The 15599-nt window shown below is 47.2% G+C and overlaps 1 protein-coding gene across 8 annotated transcripts in view; it reads right to left on the reverse strand.

Moving 5' to 3' along the window:
• Positions 1–15599, reverse strand: part of TP63 (tumor protein p63) — a 147365-nt gene that overhangs the window by 100116 nt on the left and 31650 nt on the right. For 3 of the 8 annotated variants that reach the window (XM_043522577.1, XM_043522578.1, XM_043522572.1), the window contains exons 1-3: positions 9174–9268; positions 4338–4466; positions 2412–2544 (exon numbers count right to left, since the gene is read on the reverse strand). In XM_043522577.1, coding sequence (XP_043378512.1) covers positions 2412–2544; positions 4338–4411 — 207 coding nt within the window. In that variant the 5' untranslated portion in view covers positions 4412–4466; positions 9174–9268. Of the gene's footprint in view, positions 1–2411; positions 2545–4337; positions 4467–8436; positions 8701–8890; positions 8991–9173; positions 9269–15599 lie in introns of those variants that run through there. The other 5 variants (XM_043522574.1, XM_043522573.1, XM_043522579.1 and 2 more) reach the window with 3 other exon arrangements.

Below are 15599 nucleotides of genomic sequence, written 5' to 3' on the forward strand. Positions count from 1 at the left end.
TTAAGCTTAGTCTCATATGGCACCTCCGCTACCACAACATTCCTTTGTGTTTATCTGCCCTCTTCAACCCTTTCGCTCCGATCAGATGCACAGAGCACCTCGTGTCTTCAAGTGACATGGCCGAGGTTACGCGAGAGACAGGTGCTAGGAGAACTACTGCCCTGCAGCTATCTGCAGGAAGAGAGGAGATACAGGGTTAGAAGGTATTTCAGATTAAACATAACAATGGCAAACACCTGCCCCGAGGCTACACATTCTCTGCCAGCGCAAGCTTCAGCCTCCGCACGCCCCAGAAACAGCAAAGCAAACACCAAGTTCTCTGCAATGCGGCATTGTCACCCGTCAAGTGTTGTTTGCTAATTTACAGGGGGGAGAGGGAGAAAGAACTTTCCCTATTTTAAAACTAGGCTGTTTGCACAGGTCTGAGATGCATTTTTTCCTTTGTAAAGCCTTTTGTATAACACTTGATTGAACGAAGGAGTTGTTCTCCTTTACTGGAAGACTCTGGTACATTAATAAATTAACACAGGGGCACGCAGCACTTAAAGGGCTTGAACCAACAGCCACGCACCAAGTTACACGGAATTACATTAAGCAGCTTGTCAACAAAGCTCTGTGCTGTGATGTATCCCCGTGACATTCGTTAACATTAATGAAAAATCACACAACCCAGCCCCTAAGTGCAGCTTGGAAAATATGTGCCCTGAAGGGTGGAGAGATCAAAGCCACCCAAAACAAGAAAACCAAATCATAGCGAAGGCTGCACTGTGTACAGCAATCGCAACGCTCTTCAGCCAGCAGGAGACAGGATTTTCCAAAGGGCTGCAGTGAGCCATCACACAGGAGAGGGAGGCTTGGAAGGAGGACTCAGGGCAGCGTCACCTTAACGCAGTGCCGCACCAGAAAGCGGAGTTGCGCAGGCTTTTGTAACAAAGCCACAAGGAACTCAACCAGTTGGATGTGGGAGGGAAGCTGGCAAAGATACAGCCGATGCTTTTAAGCGATTCCACCAGCTTAGTTCTAACGAAATTTCCCATTTTATAGATGGGGAATCCCCATAGAACAGGGAGAGTCTTTCAGACTGGAGGAACTTTCTAAGGGCACCATTTTACCAGAACTGTCCAACCTTTTGGGGCCCCTGCAACCTTTCAAGGAAACAGCCAAACTTTGCCCCCTCATGGGTGGTAGAGGCAGGATCTCCATTCCATGTGGGCTTTGTGACACGTACCCTCCCTGATGGGACAATCCCTCTACCTTCCAGCATTGAGACCTGGAGTAGACAAGGCCTGGAAACCCCTGTGGTCCTTGACTCATGCCTCTGAATTACAAGCACGGTGGTCACTGCCAGGATGCGAATCGGCCACTATGGTGGACTGCTGCAGCACTAGAAACCTGTGAGATTAGCCTATAAATATCCTAATGATCTTGTGACTTAACCGTTATGGATTCTGTGGGTGGAATACAGGGGGTGGAGAACTTGGTTCTGCTGGCTCTAGCAATAATCATAAGTCCAGGGGGGAAAAAACACGCAAGCTGCAACGTAACAAAAAAGGAACTGCTCGCGTGGAAGCTTTTGGCACAGAACGTCCTAGTCCAGGAGAAGAGACGGCATGACTGCAGAAGCAGGAGCTGGGCACGGCCAGCAAACGCTACGACCCCCCTCTCCAGCCTGTAAAGCGACACATGGAACCGTCATCCCCCAGAACGCTTGCCAAGAGAAAGAACCAAGGGCAAATAAACCAGCCACCACCAAGGCCTCCCCTGCACGTCACCACCAAACACGCTGGTGAAACAGAGCGGTGGCCAAATCTCATTAGAATCGCCGTTTACTCTTGCCTGTCCGGATGGGGGAAGGGAGGAGCAATAACCAGGCTAGGGACCCAGGTTTTCAGGCTGTGTCTGCACTACCCTGCTTGTCCGGTTAAAGAATTCCTGCTGTCGCTCCTTTAGCCTTGCTCCCTTGGTGAAGGCACCAGTGTAGTCAGGATACCGGCAGCCACCAGTGTTTAAACCCTCAGCCCACATAAGTGCGCTGTAAGCAGGGGAGAGAGCCTGCGGCAGGAGCTGGCTGGAGGGCAAGAATGAGGGGCTGCAGAGAGCTCCCTCTCCGATCCCTCCAAAACCTGCTTTGCTTGGCCCTTCCTTCCATTTGCACTCCCAGACTCTGCCCCCCTCGCTCAGCAATGCTTCAAAGCAGAGGCACCACAGAACGCAAATGCAAACATCTCCACCAGCAGGGCCACCAGGCAAGGTGCAGAGAGCTGGCTCCTGAGATCAGCGCTGGGGAGCGAGGCCTTTCACAGGGCGAGCACCTCCAAGGGTTAGCCACAGGCCTGTCAGGCCACCATTCAGAACCAGGGCTATTGCCGCAGCATAGACAGGGCCCAGAGCAAAGGTTTACACAGACTCACCCACATGGGGTCGCTCCCATCCGCATCCTGCATCCGGACACAATCCATACTGATCTCTATTTTGTTTGTAGGGCCACTGTCTGAGGTATCGTCCATGAAGTTCAAGTTGATTGGCTGAACTGAACATATCGGCCTAAGAGGAAGAAAAGAGAATCATTAAAACAATGACCGAAATCTTGACTCCACTGAAGTCGACAGCAAAGCTCCCATTTGACTTCAGTGGGGCCAGAATTTCACCCAACAGCCAAGTGTCTGCCAGCCGGTAGCACCGAGAACCCCTACGCCAAGTATGGTGGAAAGCAGGGACCCCTCAGATAAAGCATGAGTGTTTGCCAACAGTCTTAATAGCAGCCACTGTGGCTAGTGCACCGGGCTGGGACTGAAGGGACTTGCCCGTGGAGTCAAGCAATGAGCAGCAAATCTGTTAAGCCACTGGGGGAAATAAGGGAGCTCAAAGCCAGCAAGAGAGGATTTAAACCTTCCTCTCACCATGCTATAGCTAACAGTGAGTGTCAAGAAGGGGACACAGTCCTCCCTCATTCCCCAGAAACCCCATGCCAATGAAACCCAAGTCCAACCCAAACCTCCCTGGAAGGTTTCACTAAAACCTCTTCACTTTCCTCCCCTCCTCTCCGCAGGTCTTGGAGCCGGTTAGGACCAAAGGATCGATACTGGGGGAGAAGGGACGTTCCCATGATTCCCAATCTGGCTGAGACCAGGAACTCCTTGAAATCTTTCCCTCCCCTCAGCAAAGCACCTAGAGGTTAGGAGACGCATTGTGGGGAGGAGTCAGAGGGAAGGAGAGGTGGATGTTACCGATGGGCTTACTTCAAGAAATCTAGTAGGCAGGGTGGATGAGCAGGGTGGCAGGGCCGCCATGATGGGTGGGCAACCGCTCGGGCTGCCAGCCCTCCCAGATTGGCCAGAAGTCTGCCGGAATCAGCATCAATCTCCCAGTGACTACTGAAAGCAATCTGGGAGATTTTAATAGGTACAGTACAATTATTGACGTTAGGTCATGTTAGGGGGAAAAAAAGTCTCCCGGAATAGCTTCAGTCAGAGTGGGCGACCCTAGCAACTGCCCAGGGCGCCGTGGTCAAGAGGCTAGGAGCAGGCAGGCCTGGGGTGCGAAGCTGCAGAAGGGAGCTTGTGGCAATGGGGAGGGGGTAGGCAACGGGGCCTGGAGGGATGGATGGAAGCCCAGGGGATGCAGCGGGGGTACAAGTTCACCCAGGGCACCATTTTCCCTAAGGAGGGCCCTGCAGGGCAGTTACCCTAGGCCCTAGGTCTAGGGTGAGCCACATCACCATGCCACTCAGCTTTCTGGGAGGCCTCAGCCGTTTGGGGGAGGACACCGAAAACATTTTCCACCCTGGATCAGCAAAAAAAGCTGAGGTCACTCCTGCAAGAACTGAAGTAAGCTCTGCCCAGCAACTTCCCCAAACTTCCCACATCAACCTGCCTCAACCCTGACCTGATGAGACATGCCTGCCCTCCTGAGGGTGCGTAGCGTCCCAGTTCTGTTCCCTTCCAGTTCTTATATCGCACTCAGCACTATGGTGTCCGAGCATCTCCCAGCCGTGCGTTTGGCCACGTGACTAACATCTGTTTCATATCTGTTCCCTCAGCCTCCCTCAAGGGGGAAAAGCATGTCCCCATGTCCAACCAGTCCATAGCTTCTCTACCGAGCCCGTCAAGGGTGCCACTTGTGAAATGGACATCTGTCCACCATGAACCAAATTGAGACCCGCTTCAGTGCCCCCAGCGGCCACCCAGTAACCATGAGTCACCAGGGACTTGGCTAGATCCCTAGCAGTCACCTAGACACAAAGGACTCTGGAATTTACAACACCAATTCTCTGAGCTGCACTCACAGCCTGCCCCCCAAATGCCCGTCTGCAGCAGTCTCTGTCTGCTGGTACTTACTGTTCCAGGAAGTCCCAGATGTGCTGGAAAACCTCTGGACTGAGGAATTCTCTTGTCTGCGAGCTCTGGGACATGGTGGATCGGTAGTAACTCTCCGTCCAGGAGAAATGGCCTGGAGTTTCCACAAACCTTACAGTAAACAAATAGATGATATTGAATCCTCAATTAAACTACTAAGAAACCCATCAACAGAAACAATTGTGTGAAAAAGGGAGACACACTAAACGCCTGGAACATTCATAGCTGTACAACCTGCAGCCCCTGATACTAGGGATGTGTTTAGAAGGGAGAGACTTAGGACACTCCCCAGCCACCCACTCCACTGTAATTCTGTATTACATGGAATCTCACAATCAAACTTTATGTCATCCTCACATAAATCACCACAATATTTTGCACTTAAATAGGGCAGAGTACAGGGCTGAGAATCAGGAGATCTGGGTTCTGTTCCCATCTCCATCACTGACCTGCAGTGTGACCTTGCACAAGTTAGTTTGCCTCTGTTTCCACTCCTGCATCTGTCTATTTACAGTGTAAGTTCTTTGGCACAGGGACTGCCTTTAACTGGTGTCTGCATAGGACCTAGTATAACAGGGCCCCGTGAGTGGTACTGTTATGTAAATAATAAATGATTATACTGTAGCTTTTATCTTGGGCCAAAAGTGGTGATTTTTAGAAAACTTTTGTCATTTTTTTGGTTTAAAAGCATATGTACTTTTCCTGCTTTAGAGCTATTTGCAATTTTAACTGTAGAATTGTGATCGAACATGCTCAAATTAGATGTAAAGTGGTATTTTAATCTCATTTTTCTTGCTGAAAAAAAGAAGCCCAAGTAAATTAAACGTTTAAAGATTACATTAACAAAAAGCACTCAAAACACAGAAAATGCAACACTTTCCTATGCAAAAGTACACACACTCTCTCTCTCAGAGCCAAAGTCATCACACACTTAAGCAGCCCCAACTCCACTGAGGACAGCAAAGCTTTCGCACAGAGTACCTTGAATGGCCAGCAATGGGCTTTCCGTTTAGCAGGGGGCGTTCAAGTGAAGGTCCTACCGACAGCAGGTGAGAGAGCTATGGTAAAAGCCATCCCGCCCACTAAGTGTGACTGAGTTACAGCGAGAAGCCCTCAGGAGAGCACTTGGGAACAGGCAGCTTTATAAATGGGCTGCAATCTCTTTTGCTTTCCACTTACGACACAACCTGGCCTCCCACGGTCCAAGAGAGGATGGGATGAAGCACAAGAGCTTTTGAAAAAGCTGTCTCTTTATTTAGATTTGTACAAATGCTTAAGAAAAAAGAAGTACGACAGCCACTGTCCAGTATTGAACTGGGCACCTCCAGAGCTCAGAGCAAGTCTCTGCAGCTTGATCTGAAGGACAAGGCTCTGAGGCTGAGCGCTAGAGCAGACTCCCATGCTCTGCAGGTCAGGTGAGGGAGGAGGAAGACAAGAGCACGTGTGCGAACCTTGATATAATTTAGCACATCACACTTTATTACAGTAGGATCCAGAGGCCTCAGGCAGGTCAGGACGCCACTGAGCACAAACAGGAGTGACAGTCCTCCACTTGCCTGCTTTGCCTACCCACTCCCCAGCTACAGCTCCAACGCCTCCTGCCTCTCCTCTCCCGCTCCCCAAGCCCTGCACCAGCACCCCACCAAACTGCCCCACGCTCCTGAGAATGCCAAAGAAAACACGGGTGAAAAGCATTAAACCCTGAGCTCCCCTTGCCACAGTTCCTGACCCCTTCGTCTCATGGATCAAGGTGTTCTGCTTCTCCATAGATCCTGAACAGGGGTCTGGGCATTGCTGAAGAGATCACTCACTTTGCTACATGCAACAGACCTATGGATTCCACAAACTTCACAGGCCCTTAGTCACTGCTCACAATTGGTGTACCTATCCCTGACCTCGTATCAATGTCAATACATATTATCAACCCACCGAACCGTCTGCTCTGCCAAGCTCCCTGCATGCACAAACCTGTTTGCCACTGACCCACCAGGAGCTCCAGCCAGCAGCTAACAATCACTGACTTCCAAAAACTCACCCCTTAGGAAGTGACTATGACCAATCGCATCAGCTCAGAGTTACTCACCAAGCCTCTCCCCACAGGTCTTCCTTTAATCAACAACTCCTCAGCACCAGAGTCCTCCTGCAAGTTACAACTTGCCCCACTTGGTTCCTAGCTATCTCAGCGCTAGGCCACATGGCTAGGAACTAACCCACACAGCTTCGGGCACACAGGCAGAGGAGGAAAACATCCCAACCCGCAGCAGTGCAATGAATTTTGCAGAGGTTGTTTTTGTTTCTGCCCACAATCAGGTATTCTCAGCAGCCCTTCTGTGACAAACCCTCAGTTATGCTGCTTTGGGGAGTTAATTTGCCTTGGCTGTGTTTTGTTTGTTTTGGGGGGGTTTTTGGGGTGGGGGGGGAAGAGGGGAGAAGGGGAAGAAACACCTGGGAATTTCCATCCAGTATCAGGCAGTTTGGGTCCTTCAGATTCTGTATCCCACCTCCTCCAGTGACCAGCACCGAGGAAGGCATGATATGTGGCCAGGCAGAGGGTACAATCAGATGAGCTTGGCTGTGAGAATGCAATTCTGCCCACATTCTGTACAGCCTCAGTCCTCTCTGGCCCTCCTCTAGTGCTAGGACTTCCCCTGAGCCACATTCATAGGACATGACACGTTTGTCCTTTCGCCCCACACAGGGTGATCCCATGTGTATTTATTTGCAAAGGGGCCCTGTTAGATTACGAGTCCACACTTTTCAAGTGGTGCAAATAAAAAGAGCTTTTACATTTCCCTAGACCAACAGAAACGTACCATTATTTCTTTAGTTTAAATTCCAATATAAAGCTTTTTAAACAAACAAGCTCTGTACTCCCCCTCTGTAGGCTAGTGCCTCTGCCTCGGTTTCCCTATTTGTGCAATTACAACAACCCCCCTATCCTCACAGGGAGGCTGTATGGGTTCACTAGCTAACATCTGCAAAGAGTTTGAAGAGGGAAAATCTTACAGGAGCAGTCAGTATTGCTCTTTGCTCAGCTGGGACATGGCAATTGGCAGGTCACTTTCTATTTATTTGCTGAGGCTTTTCCAAAGCATCCTGCTTCCAGTGCACTAAAATACCCAGGTTACTGTGCTGCAAGGAAGTGGTTACATTTAAAATAAAAGTCGTAGTACAGATTAGGGTGTTTCCTTCCCCTCCCCACAAAACCTAAATTTGGTGCTTAACCTCTCGTCACCACCCTTTTAGCCTGCTAGGCATTAGAGCAGCCTCTGTACTGAATAGTTTACAGGAATGCATGATTTTTTTTTTTTTTTTTTCAGAAAAACAAGCAGGGCATGAACTCCATTCATCTGACCTCACTCCATGCATTTAGGCCCCCCAACCTGCATCTTTAAGTCACGCCAAGTCTCCGACTTCAATGAGATTGTGTGTACAGAGTTAACCACACATGTAAGCATTTTCAGGACGGGGAGTTGGATTGCTACTTCCAGTCACTAGATTGTGTTACTTTCATGCCGTACTTCGCATCCCAAAGTGTATTACCTATTTAGTGTGTGACATTGCAAACACTACCACGTACAGGGCTTACGGCTGGGCATTACTACCAGACTACTGACTTTAACGGGACTGAAGCCTGGTAGCAAATGTTTGTACAATTGGAACATATGCTGACACACAAACTAGAAACTGGGTTCAGTGTAGGAACCTCTAAGGTGAAACACAGCGAGTGTTTAAATGGAACATTATATGACGGTAAGCGGAGAATTACCAGATCCAGTTACAACAGACTGTGGAATGTAGACCGTCACCAAGTTGTAATTTGGCTTGAACACTGGAGCTGACAACTCTCCTCTTATAAAAAGCTCCAGGGGATCTCTAGTGATCAAAAGGACCATGGTTTTGTCTCATCTAAGAGGCAATCTCTCTCCATCAGTACAATTTTCCCTAGCACTGTGCTGGAGCATTGCTTCCATACTGACTCAGAGTTCATCCTACTCAATCACCAGGATCACTTTCAGCATCAGCTAGTGTTACTCGTGTGCCTCCCCTCCAAAACACTGACCCACCCAATCCTATTTACCTTGCAAGACCAGATGGAATCACAGCTCTGTATCACAGTTCCAGGGGCTTTTCACACATGCATAGCAATCCTCGCATATAAAGCCTTATGTGCATTGAATGCTTATCTCTCTCCAATAATTTTACAAGAATTACACTACATTGTGTGGCAGAATTATGTCATATCCCTTAGGTGGGAAAACAACATAATTTGCCATGAAACTGACTGCCAGGTCACTTTTAAAACTTACACAGCACCTGTGCTCTAACTAGCTTAAATGGGCTTTGCAAATATTAACTCTCCCAACAGATAGGAATAAAAAACAACACCACCACCACACAGATGGTAAGGTGAGGCACAGCAGATTAGCACTTCTGAAAATCAGATACTTAAACAATTGCAGTTCCTATTCACTTCTGCTAGAGCTGTGGATTCCCAGAATGTCTGACAATCAAGCCTTAAGTGACTAGTTTACCATCAAACAAGTCATTAGCAGATTCAGGAAGAGACAGGAGAACCTCAAAGCATCAACTCATTCACCCACAACGATTCTGCCTCTTCTACACTAGGAGAAAGAGGGCACAGCGTTCTCTTAATCAGAAATAACACTTCTGATATCAGGGAATGATGACAGAGGAGAAAACTGCCATGATGACTGTAGCAGGGTTAATATTCCTACCATAGGAGCGTTACTCAGTGCATATGTTCTTGTTTACAAACCACTAATGAAACGGAGCACAAAAGCCTATTTTACTTACACTTCTGAAAGGAGAGAACCGTTCTATGCCCACAACACCTCAAGAAAGTAGCCCTGTGTTTGAGACCAGACACACCCAGCCTTAGGGCCAGGTGCTTCATATTTATATAAGGAGAGGGTCTGGGGCGGAGCTAAAGATAAAGCTCCATGCTTGAGTCCATCTGCCTCTTGAGCAGTGGTTCTCAAATTTTTGTGCTGGTGACCCCTTTCACACAGCAAGGCTCTAGTGCAACCCCTCCTTATAATTATATTTTATATGTTTATAACATTTTTATATATTTAACACCATTATAAATGCTGGAGGCAAAGCAGGGTTTGGGGTGGAGGCTGACAGCTTGTGACCCCCCCATGTAATAACCTTGCAACCCCCTGAGGGGTCCCGACCCCCAGTCTGAGAACCCCTGCTCTTGACAGACGATATTGAAAAACCAAAAACACCACCCCAGCAAGGCATGTGCCAGGGTTTATTTGCTTTTCCCTCTTCAGTACAGGTGTCAGGGACGAGAAGATCTGAACTGTCATCAGGCTAGCTGTAGGGTTTATAGTACATGGGGAGAACAGATGTGAATAAGAAATCATTGGGAAGTCTAAAGCTAGTTAAGGCTTAATGGTCTGTTTTTCAGAGATGTTGACCTGCAGTATTAATGGACTCCAGCATCTCTGGAAAATCAGGCCTTTTTGCAGGGGGTAGGAATTTTCTCCCCATAACACTAATACATATGAGCTCTTGATACAAAATTGCCTTGGCTTATAAACCTTAACTCCATGGTATAGAAGTCTGGAGGAGTCTCACTGGGGGGAGAGGGGTATAATTCATGCTAAGGATGGACAAACTAGAGCAGATCCCACCCTAAAGCAAACTGGTTTTGAAGACTGGAAAGTTTGGGTTACAGCCTCTTGCTTCCCTCTTCTCTCCCAAGACAAACTCGGTATTGCTGGGGCCCATTTGGAGGGGCTCACATAACATGAGAAAGGCTGCAGCATCTCATGGAAAACAAAAGGGCTAGAAAGCTGGTTTCTAAAAAAGCCTGCCCGCATTTACAAATCAGGAGCCAAGCTCCAAATAAACGTCTACTGACCCGGCCCCCGGCACCAGAGCAGTTTGCACACCTTAGATCACGTTGTCCTCACAGCCCTCCTGTGAGGTAGGGCAGTAATTCCCCCGTTTTACCAGCGCGGCACTGAGGTACACAAGCGGACATTTTCAAAAGTGACCAGTGATTTTGGATGCCTGACTAGGGACACCTTAAAGGGCCGATTCTCAGGCAGTGGGTGCCCTGCACTTTCTGAAAAGTCAGGCCCTTTTAAGGTGTCTCAGGGTAGGTACCCACTTCTGCCCATCTTGGCCATACAGATCAAGTGGTCGCATAGGGAACTCACAGGACAAGGATTTGAACCTTAATCCCCTGTGGCTTACTCTAGTGATTTAACTAGATAAACTGCCCTTCCTGAGTAATTAACCCTTTACATGTCACCTAGTCCTTAACACCCTCTAGATGCATGGCTAGGGGGCATAGCTGGTTAACGCATTAGCATTCGACAGCCTGAAGGCTGGGGTCAAATAGCGAAGCTGGTCAACAGCGAGATGAGTCGATGGTCTCAGGCTCGACCTCCGTGATTCTAATCCAAACACTGGCCTCTCCCTGCGACAGCTGAGGAAATCCATTCGAGTACATGAAGAGGCACAAGATACAACCACAGTAGAATTCAAAAGCCGTCTACATAATTGACCAAATCTTGGTATAGTCATATTTTTAGTTCTTGAAAGGGGTGGGGGCCCTTGTTCTTTCTGAGTGTGCTGCTAAAACTCTAGGAACTTGGCAGCATTCAGAGCGCTGGAATTCCCCCTGCTCTACATTTTAACACTGCAGTGATTTGTAGACATCACTATTTAATGAAGCACACAGCTGTGCAAGAAGAGAAGGAGGCGGAGTTGGCAGCGTGGGACAAGCAAGAGAATCTGGCAAGCGGTGTCATCTGGAATTCCCCTAACTCTGTGGGACAGGCTCATACCCCCCCCGCATCAATATACACGCTGGAAGAGCTTGTTAAAGGCCCCCAATAACCAAACAGGCTTATTGCATTAGGGACGGGTCCAAAATAAAATGTCCCTGTGTGAGCAGCCCTCCACCCCAACGATTGGGGAGGCTCAGATCTGAATTTTGCCATCGTCCCCCATCTCCAAGATGGGCCAATAAATAAAATTGAATTCATTAAATAAAAACCCTTGGATCCAAACACTTGTATATTCTGTGACAGGCTGGAGATCTGGACCCTAACTTTGGGCCTCAGACCCTTCCTGAACTCCCCCCACACCCTCCACTTCATCGCTTTCTAAACTTCCTGATAGGCCTCGGACCTGAGGCCTAGTGAAACAATGTGAGTAAAACAAGGAACCACCCCAAACTTGGATCACATATTTTTTATTTTTTTCCCCTTATTTCCCTGCCTACCACTGAATTTCAGGAGCTTGGCTTATGGAACCCCAACAGAGACTGGTGTCTGGGGATTCCTGGCCCGGCAGCAGTGGGTATTATTGAATGGTACACAATTAGTTATTCTTACTTAGGTTTCCAGCCCAGATTTCAGATCCAAGTAGTTTCAATCAGCAGCCAGACTTCAGGGATCTGCTCCAAATACCTTAGGACTCCTCTACCACATCCTAGGCCCATGACCTTTATTTTGTAAATGCCTGCATGTGGAAACTGAGGTAGCCATGGCGTAGGGGGGGAATGGTATGATGGGATAACATGTTTTTGGTAATTAAATATTCATGGTAAATAGGCCCAATGGCCTGGGATGTGATGTTAGATGGGGTGGGATCTGAGTTACCCAGGAAAGAATTTTCTGTAGTATCTGGCTGGTGAATCTTGCCCATATGCTCAGGGTGTAGCTGTCGCCATATTTGGGGTCAGGAAGGAATTTTCCTCCAGGGCAGATTGGAAGAGGCCCTGGAGGTTTTTCGCCTTCCTCTATAGCATGGGGCACAGGTCACTTGCTGGACGATTCTCTGCTCCTTGAAGTCTTTAAACCACGATTTGAGGACTTATAGCTCAGACATAGGTGAGAGGTTTTTCGCAGGAGCGGGTGGGTGAAATTCTGTGGCCTGCGTTGTGCAGGAGGTCAGACTAGATGATCATAATGGTCCCTTCTGACATTAGTATCTATGAATCTATGAATGTGACTATAGAGAAGGGAAAGCTATCCTCAGCAAATGGAGGTTTTTGTAGCAAAAAAATACCCACCCAGAGCACAAGTCACAGCTCTTCCTGTATTTCTTGGGTCCCTAGGGCCTGATTCAATTTTCCCAGATCCTCAGCTACCATCATCCCAGAAAACACACGGACAACAGCAAAGAATTTGGGGCGGTGATATCAGACCAGACGAGACCTGGGGAATCAGGACAAGGACAGGAACTATGGGCTGGGAAATTGATTGTGCCATAGGGAAGGGCAGCAGGACAGGGCTAGGAGTTTTATCATCCAGTAGGAACTCCTTGGCTTCAAGGTGAACCAAGCGCTGCGCACACAGAACACGAGTCGGAGTTGGGAGCGGCAACAGGGCAGGAGAGAGGAACTGGGCTCAAGACACGCAAGCAAAATATCTGTGTAACACAGGAAGGCATCTCTACAGAATCAATCATGCACAGCTGAGGATAGGAGCTAGAGACCCTTAAAGGGACACTGACTACTTTTCAATTCTGGTAGAACCATCTTTAATAGCATGTCCTGATTTTCCATTTTAATCCCTTTTTCAGAGGAGCGGGAAAGAGGCGTTTAGTTCTCCTGTCGCTGTTGGTCTGGGTTCTTTCTGCAAAGAAGAAACTGACTGTACAAAAGAAACAGTGAAACTAGCTACAGCCAAAAACGCTGTACAAACACATCCACAAACTGAAAAATTATTGTTATTCACCAGCATCTTTCACTTACAGTCATCTGGGTGTTATTGTACCCATAGGAGGCGTGACATTTTCCACTTCACATCACCCTCTTAGTGCATGTTACCTTGTTACTGACTGTGGCCACGTGACAGTAACCTGATCAGAGTAGGCTCCCCTCAGACATCCACCAGAGCTGAGAGCAAGGAATCATCCCTGCCTCCCAAGGATAGTCACCTCTGCAGGTGAAATGGAAGAGCCATAATAAAGACACCAGCAAACCACAGAGGACTGGGACTTCTGCCCTCCATGCTTCATCAGAATCACCCTGACAACTGTCACTTGTGACCTCCGCTCATTAGGTATCATGGGTATTTCTTTAGTTGTTAGAGGTAGTGCTTCCCAGTGGATAGAGCACTGGCCTATGGATCAGGCTACCAGGTTCTAACAGCATCTCTGCCCTGACCTGCTGAGTGATGTTGAGCAAGTCATGTCTCTCTGTGCCTCAGTTTCCCCATTTGTAAAATGATGATAATGATGTTTGTAAAGTGCTTGAATGAAAAGTGCTATATAAGAGCTTGGTCTCCGTACCACCACTGTAGCAGTTAAACGTTACAGAGAGGGTTTCCAGTTTTAGGTTTTAAGAGAAAAACCTACCCACCAGTCTTTTATTTATTAAATAATGAAAATAATTTTTTGGCAATTTTGAAATTTAAATACTTCCCCCCCCACACACACTTTTCTGAAAGATCCTGTCCCCAAGTGTGTTGTTGAGATGTTTAATAATGCTGTCCAGCTGGAGATGGGGAGAACTGTAATTAACGGTTGTCTCACTTGACACAGGAAAAGCTCTTATCTGCACAACATTCTCGGGGGGGAAAAAATCTTCAAGTTAATGGAAAATTCAAATTCAGTGCTCTCAAAATAAAATCCTTGGGGTTTTTTAAAACCCCTTCCTCCCCCCCCAAAAAAAAAGAAAAAGAAAAAGGCAAAATATTTGATTTGAAAATCTTCCTTCCATTGCAGAATAAAAACACAATGGGTAAAATTTTCATGAACACCTAGGTCGGTGCTGAGGAGTCTATATCCCATTTTCAGAAGTCACCTGGGCACTTGACTTTCAGTGGAACGTAGGCTCCAAAGCACACAGGTGACTCTGAAAATGGGACTTAAGAGACCCAAGTTACATAAGTGCTTTAAAAATCCCACCCTTAATTTTATCCAAAATTCCAGAAAAAAAAAACCCACCCAAACTGGAAACTCACATTCTATCTGAATCTGTTTAAGCCCTAAATTTGCCCATTGAAATATTTGTCCAGTGATACCTGGAACTTGCTCATCAGCCTTTTCATCTTTTAAAGCAATCCCGACAGCCCAAAATTTTCCTGATCAAATAGGAGGGGAGTGTCCATCAACATCACGAAACCACTGAACTCGAGCTTCAGATCTCTTTTCTTTATAATTATTTATTCATAGGTTTCTAGACAATTCATCACCTTAATACCTGAGCCTTTGTGGCTTCAGGGTTTTCGCTGAAATTGATTATAAATCTAATATGAACAGAATTGTGTGGGGGCCTTGCCTGTGATAGCAGGGGACTGCACTCCCTTCTAGTCTGTGATCTTGTAAGAGCTGTCTGGATGCTGATCCTGTTTCAAGATACACGGTTTGGGACCCTAGGCCAATATTTTCAACTAGAGATCCTAAAAGGGCACTGAAATCCATAGTCAAGCATCTATATAAATGGCCCAAGTTTCAGAGGTGCTAAGAACAAGCAATTTCCTACATTACTACCTGCGTGAATATGGCACCCAATTTAGAACATTTTGGCTATAGTTTTGAAAGCTTTGCCCATAGAACAAAGGGATAAGAATCCCTTTATCAGACTGTCCTGTGTTATTGCCATTAGTTTTGGGGGCCTACATTACTCGCTAAGGATACAGGTCCCCATGAGTTATGCAGGGTTTCCCCAAACAACAGAAGCTTTATAGCCCAGCAGCCATCTTTGTGTTTCATGTTTTTAAGTTGTCTAGCCCAGTGGGGCATTGATCCACAACCCGGGCTCCTAGAAGCTATGGTCCTACAAATCAATAAGAACAGAAGGACATTTTGTTTGAGATACATATATTTGTCTGTTTTAGTTAGGTTTAGCCTCCACCTGTTATTTCCCATTTGAAGCAATTACAGTGACAATGAGCCAATTCCTCAGTTTTACCCAGGTCTTACTCGCACAAAAATCCCATTAAGCCCCCTGGGGGCACTGGATTTGGTCCTGCGTACGCAAGGTACCCAGTGGTATTGGAGAGCATTAGTAATATCCACGAGTATGCAATAAAGAGTGTACTGCAAACAGTATTGTAAAATAAGTCCAGTGCCGGTGCAATCCCACAACGTGCCCACGTATTAGGTATAAATATCAATCAGTCCAGGTAATAAATCCAACAGTTGCTTAGACAGTAATGTAAACTTCATGTAAGCAAACTCAGCACAGTATGAAATGGACTTACACAGACACACACACAAACACACAGAGCTCTCCCCTAAATAAAA

This window comes from Chelonia mydas, chromosome 9 (genome assembly GCF_015237465.2).
Source record: "Chelonia mydas isolate rCheMyd1 chromosome 9, rCheMyd1.pri.v2, whole genome shotgun sequence".
Classification (NCBI taxonomy): Eukaryota; Metazoa; Chordata; order Testudines; family Cheloniidae; genus Chelonia; species Chelonia mydas.